This window comes from Pundamilia nyererei, unplaced genomic scaffold, assembly GCF_000239375.1.
Source record: "Pundamilia nyererei isolate P.nyererei 1_Seehausen unplaced genomic scaffold, PunNye1.0 scaffold00009, whole genome shotgun sequence".
Lineage (NCBI taxonomy): Eukaryota > Metazoa > Chordata > Actinopteri > Cichliformes > Cichlidae > Pundamilia > Pundamilia nyererei.
The window spans coordinates 1,843,106-1,850,199 of NW_005187410.1; the positions used below are offsets into that span (position 1 = coordinate 1,843,106).

General features: G+C 41.2%; 1 protein-coding gene across 1 annotated transcript in view; it reads left to right on the top strand.

The window, feature by feature from the left end:
* The window catches only part of LOC102200331 (sacsin-like), an 18,451-nt gene extending 11,828 nt beyond the window's left edge, over window positions 1-6,623 (top strand). Inside the window, exons 7-8 of the mRNA XM_013908297.1 lie at window positions 5,323-5,562; window positions 5,956-6,623. Coding sequence (XP_013763751.1) covers window positions 5,323-5,562; window positions 5,956-6,623 — 908 coding nt within the window. The remainder of the gene's footprint in view (window positions 1-5,322; window positions 5,563-5,955) is intronic.
* The last annotated feature ends 471 nt before the right edge of the window (window positions 6,624-7,094 follow it).

Genomic DNA, 7,094 nt, shown 5'->3' on the forward strand with positions numbered 1-7,094 from the left:
GAAAAGGTTTTACAAAACAGGACCTGGAACTGGGAGAAGTTCTACAGAGAAGCAGTGTTCAGTAACCTAACTACAATGGACTCGAAGAGTAGAGATACCCTTGTGCTGCATGCTATTGACCTTCATATCAAAGAAATTGACAATCTGCTGCTTTGCTATCCATGCATACCCACAAAGGGTGGACAGCTCCAACATGTCAGGAAAATTGTGAATCCTACAGGGAAGGTGGCCTGTCTTTTTGAACCAAAAGAGGGACGCTTGCTTGGTGGATCCAAAAATGACTTCAGATCTCCAAAAAGGATTCAGCGTTTGTTGGAACTCGGTATGGCAAATGACCATCTCCCATTGGAAGACATCACAGAGAAAGCAGGCACAATTAATAAAACCTGGAGCATTGACAAAAAGAAAGCATTTGTGCATTTGAGGTGCCTTTTTGAACTGATGAACAATCACATTTATGATAAAGACTCTCAGCACTGGAAAACACTCAGGACAACTGCATTTCTTCCAGCATATTCACCTGGTGATGCAAAAATGGAAGGAAATGTAACACTTAAAAGGCCCACTGATGTTTTTAGTGACAAATGCTCCCTTCTTGTTAACATGACACAACCAGTGTTGGATCATACTAATCTAAACATACACAACACAGATCCAGTTCTACAGATTTTAGGAGTTCACAGCACTCCAAAAGTACAGATGGTGCTTCAGCAGTTGCACCAAACAAGCACACAAGCACACTCTATTGACAGATCCATGCTTTACAAAATAGCATCTGAGTGCTATAAGTTTCTGGATCAGTGGATCTCTCATTTTGGAAACACTTACATCCCACACTGGGCATATTCATTTCCATTCATCCTCATTGGCGAAACATTTGTGAATGTCGACCGTGTAGCTGAGAACGGGCAATTTGAAGCAAAGCCCTATCTCCACGTACTTCCAGCTGCCTTCACAAGCTTCAGGAACCTCTGGACATGTATAGGTGTTGAAAAACAATTCACAATCACTCAGTTTCTAACTGTGTTGCAGGAATTAAAAGCTCAACATGGAAACAAGCCCCTACCAAAGAGTGATCTCTCAGTTGTCTTCACAATTTTAAACAAAGGGATATTTGAGGTCAAAGTCAAAATCACAGATGACTGTCTGATACCCAATGAGCATGGAGTTTTGCAGTTTGCTAGTGAGCTATTTTACAATGACAGCCCATGGATGCCACTCACTTCAGGTGTCACATTGTGTCACGAGAATATCCCACGTGTTATGGCTCGCCACCTTGGAATCAAAACAACAAGGCATCATACTTTGGAAAACCACACATTTGATGACCTTTCACCATTAGCTTTTGAGTTTGAACAGCAGGAAGAACTCACTATTCGTATTAAAAACATAATTTCAGCCTATCCATCAAAGAAGGATATCCTTAAAGAGCTCATCCAAAATGCTGATGATGCAGAAGCAACAGAAATTCACTTCATCTGGGACAAAAGACAACATGGGAAAGTAAAAACATTTGGGAAGAAATGGAACAATCTCCAGGGTCCAGCACTTTGTGTGTTCAACAACAAAGTGTTTTCTGATGCTGACATTAAGGGAATTCAACAGCTGGGAGAGGGAGGAAAGCACAACACCCCAGGGAAGATAGGCAAGTACGGAGTTGGATTCAACTCTGTTTACCATCTGACTGACTGCCCTTCGATCCTTACAGGAGATGAAGTACTTTGCATTTCTGACCCCAATCAAAAATACATTGAAAATCACTCAAATAACCAACGATATGGCATTGGCTATAAACTCGCTGACACTTTCAAAGAAATGTACGTAGATGTCTACAAATCCTTTCTTCCAGACAAATTTTCTCTTAAAGAGGGCACCATGTTCAGATTACCTCTGAGAATGGGTACAAATGCAAACACCTCCAAAATATCACAGCAAGGAGTCACTGACCACGACATGAAAGAACTGTGCTCTGCCCTGTCTGAAGATCCTGAAGGACTAATTCTCTTTCTGAAAAACATCTGCAAAATCAAAGTCCATGAAATCAGTGAAGATTCAGGAGGACTTAAAACCATCTTTGAGGTTGAAAAAAATCTGCCACAGAAAAGTCGGGAAGAAAAAGATACTTTTGTCAAACATTTACAAAATGCACTGCAATCAGACAAACCAACACCGCACAAGACTTTCTATGAAACTGTGATTTCCACCTCAGATAAAAGACAAACTACATGGATTGTTGCAGAACAGTTTGGTCCTTCAAATACAATTTTCTCTTGAAAATATCAGACAAACTTCCCCAAGCATCATTAGCTGCACGTGTGAACACAAAAGGATACATCATCATGGATTTTAAAGGAGAAGCCTTTTGTTCACTTCCTTTGCCAGGGAAAACTGGACTGCCAGTACATGTCAATGGAAACTTTGAGGTTGATTCTGCCAGGAGAAGCCTTTGGAAAGAAGATGGGAAGAGTAAGAAATCAAACTGGAATGAGATTTTGAAACAGAACGTCATCGCACCACTGTATGCAGATCTCCTGCATTACATCAGGCGCAGCATTGCAGTCAAAAAAGTTTCCCTTACATTTATTGGCTCATGTTTCAGTACAGAATACTTGTGTTTTTGGCCAACTGTGTCCAAGGATGTTTGCCCAGACTGGCATGAAATGATACATGGAGTATACAGATCACTGAAAGAAAAAGGCCTTGATGTAATCCCTGTGATGAAGAGCTCAACACGGAAAATTGCAGATAAAAAAATTAAAGAATTCTCATTTGACTGGTGTAATGTCAGTGAAACAGACTCACTTGAGGACCCTTATCTGACAAACCTGACAAACTACAAGCTGATGCCCATCTTGGAAGATCTTGGGATGAAGCTGGTTCCTTATTCCACAAACATGCAGAGGATTTGGACAAGTTTCAGATCTGCTGGGGTTGAAGTGAAAGAGGTCAGTCCCTCCACTGTGCAGACTTTCCTACGAGCAAAACCTCTAAATGATCCAACCCAAACAGATGAGGATTTGCCTTTACCCATAAGTGCCACTTTGATCAAAGATGAGACAAGATGTTCAGAGCTCTTGAGTTTTTGTTTAAAAGATTTCTCCTCACAAAAGGTCACCCAGGACAATTCAAATTTACTTGATGGGCTTCCGCTTCTTCTCACAAGAGATAAAGTATTGACAGTTTTCAACTCCCAGTCACCCAAGTTGATATCAAGATATGCAAATCTCTTCTTTGGCTATGAGGAAACATTTGCAGATTATCACACAAACATTCAGCACATTCGTCTTCTACAAACTTTTAACTTTGTCAAAACGTTATCATTGCCATGTGCAGCAAAAGTCTTGAAACCATTTGTTCAGCATCTTCTTGAGAACTGCTATGTTGATCCGCACAGTGGTCTTCATGTCCCAAATGAGACAATGTTGGAGTGGCTGAAATCACTTTGGATGTTCATAACAAGTGAAATTAAACTACCAACATCTAGAGATGACGAGTCAAGTCTGACACTAAGTGATGTGAAGAAACTCTTCAGCGACTGCTACATTTTACCTGTTGTGTGTCCAAGGTTGAACAACAAGCACTTGCTGCAAACAATGAAACACATTTCAAGTGTTGTGTTTGCCTCACAGAAACACAAAGACATATCAGGCATCCTCTTCAAACTTGGTTTTATGAGTTCTGATCATGTTTTCTTCTCTGAGGTGGACCGACGGGTATATTCATATCTACAGCATGAGCTTCTTGATGTAGATGATCAAAGCTCAGTGTTGGATCAAATGTACAACATTAATCACCCAGAGTTTTCCCACCTTTCAAATGATGATATGAAAGAGTTTCAGATGTTCTTGCAATCAGGATTATCCAAGTTCAAAGTCAGCCAAGCGTATGTGAGGAAGCTCAAATCCTTACCAATATTTGAAACAACACAAGGTGAACGAGTGAGGATTGATGGACCTAAGAAGGTTTTCATCCTTAACATCAAATATTCAGTCATATTTCATGATTTGTCCAACCTACACACAAACAGCAGCATTTTTCTGAAACACAACTCTGAGAACTACATGCTGTCACAAACACTCAACATTCAGGTCCTGAATGATTTGGAGTATTTCATGAAGTTCATTCTACCTGCTGTACACCAACTCACAGAGACACAGATTCTTCACAGCCTCAAACTGTTGCTGTCACTACATTACTCTTCAGAGGACAAGAAAACTATCATCTCCTCACTGAAGACAGTGAAACTGATTCGCAGTTCTCAAGGTAGACTGGAGCCTGCATCATACTACTTTGATGAGAGTGTGGAGCTGTACAAACAAATGTTGCCCCACGAAAGATTTGTTCCTGAGAGATTTTGGTCTGAACTGTGTGAAGGAGATAGTTATATAAAAAAACAAGCAAAAGACCTGGTCAGAGAACTTGGAATGAACCATGTTGTGTCAGCGGACGAGATAATACATTTTGCTTACCAGCTGGAATCAGAAGGAAAAGTTAACAGAAGACTCAAAGACATGAAACTAAAATCATCATTACTTTTCAGGGAAGTCTTAAATAAAGCATGCAACATCAAAATTAAAGAGCAACATTTTTTGGAGAGGATTGCCGACATCAAATTCATTTTTCCAGTTATGATTCGAAAAGAACTGTCCAACTACCACCAACCATTTGCTGCTGAAGGAACTACTGTTAAAATTAGAGGCTCGTTGATTGAGAAAAATCCAGGACATCAGGATTTGATTTGGACCTCAATGCCAATTATAGACCTACCAGTTTACACAACACAGAAACTTATGCAGATGATGAAAAATGCAGGAGCTCATGAGGAACCACCTCCAAACTGTGTAACCAGTAACATAAGAAACATCTGTCAGTCACCATGTGAAACTGACCAGCTGATCAAAACACGAGCTAAAGTGTTCAGAAATTCGTACGCTTACCTGCAAGCAAAAAGATTTGAAGGAAACCAGCTGTCTGGTCTTCCTGTTGTGTTGGTTGAAAAAGACACAAAACTTATGAGGCCTGATGACGTGTGTCTGTCACTCTCCTATGATCGGGACTTCAGACCATATCTGTACAAGATTACTCCAGAAGATGCAATGTATGCACCGTTCTTTCAGAAAATTGGTGTGAAGAACGAAGCTACTGCAGAGCAATATTGTAATGTTTTGGCAGCAGTTTACGCTGATTCCTGTGATAAACAAAAACTACATTCGAACCAGCTGAGAACTGTGAAACGAGCTGTTGAGCAGTTGTTTAAGTCAATCAAAACTCACGGAAACCAGACGCTTCTTGAAAATGTTGAGACTCTGTATCTTCCTGCAGTAGATGGTAAATTATACCCATCATCCACACTCTGCTACAACGACACAGTGTTTGAGACCAAAAGGTTGGAAGAAGCGCTGGAGAACAAGTTCCTGCTGCTTGAGAAACTCAGTGAATGTCATTTGGGCAACGACAAATACATGCATCATCAGCTGTTGCAACTGCTGCCTCAGAAATTTCAGCCAAAGATGCTGTCTGAGTTCACAGAGGAAAGAGTTGTGGAATCAGAGATGCAGCTTTGTAAACTTGGGACTGGCTGTGAATTTAGTGGATGGTTTGCTAAACATCTCTCCTCAAGAGCCTTTAAATATGGATTCATTTGTCTTCTTAGAGAGCAGTTGCAAGGCAAAATAACACAAGAAGATGCTTCTAACATATGTGAGAAGATTTTTGGCAGTATACAGATTATCTGCTGCAAAACATTGGAAACAACACTCTGGCTCGATAAACAGCCACTTCCCAAAACTGATGAAGAAACTGATGTATCCGTGGAACGAGGGCAACAAGGATGCACCTTTTACTTAAAGCACAATGATGACATGGCTCACAAAGTAATAAATGAAGTCATTACAACATTGACAAAAGAGATTAATGCTCTTTTAGGAAACAGAATTGCATCGGTTCATCTTCCAGTGCTGGGACAACTCCTCATGTGTGATGATCTGCAAGATGTTCGGAAAACTCTGGCTAAAAATCAGATCCGTGACAGTGCTGAAACTGAAAGTTCCTCTTTTAGTCCAGCAGCCCCTGGGACAGAGGTTCCAGAAGAATGGCATGATTGTTTGGACATGAATGTCCTCAACAACTTTGAAGAGGGGGAATATGTTGGCTACAGCATTGATGACAAGTACATTTATGCAGTTATTGTTGAAGAACTGCCTGGTCACAATGGACGATATTCATGGAGATACAAAATAGATATTGGAGAAGATGAGCCCATTGAAGTCAGCTGTGTTGATCTGTTTCAGTTTAAACGAGAAAAGAAAGTAAAAACAGAAAGGAGGAAATGCATGGAGCCAGAACTACAGAAGAAGATGCTAAAACCAGAAGAAAACACTTGCATGGAGCTGGAACCACTGGCAGGAGCTGTGCCACATTCTTCTGAATCATCAATAAATTCCTTACCAGCCTCTGTTCAGGAAGCTAAAAGGGAAATTGATAAATGTTTGGCAGAGATCTGGAGGCTTCCTGAGGAGGAGAGGCACAAAGCCATCAAGAGACTGTACCTCAGGTGGCACCCTGACAAAAATCCGGATTGCCAGTCTCTCGCCAGTGAGGCATTCAAATATTTACAGAATTGAATTGATGAGCTCAGCAAAGGCAAAGCTGCAGGCTCGATCTTTTCAAGCAGAAACACAAATTTCAGAGGCTTCTATCAACAGTGGAATCAGGAGGCCAGGTATCACAGAAACAGTCGAGAGAGGTTCTCTAGAGGTTATAGAGGTTTCCATTCCTACAACTTCTGGACCCACAATGAAAATGTCCCAAGGCCAGACAGAGAAGAGGCCAGACGCTGGTGTAGACAGGCTCGCTGCGATCTCAATGCAGCTCACAAAGACACTGGTGGAGGGAGCACAGAGTGGTGTCTGTTTAAGGTCCATCAAGCAGTAGAAAAGTCTCTCATAGCAGCATGCTATAAAAAAAATGGACAACACCCCAACAGCAGCTCAATTTCAGCCACTGCTGCACAAGTTTCCCGCTACAGCCTCCAACTGAGAGAGCTGCCTGAGATTGTGAAAAACCTGCAGACACTCGGAGTGGATCCCAAAAAG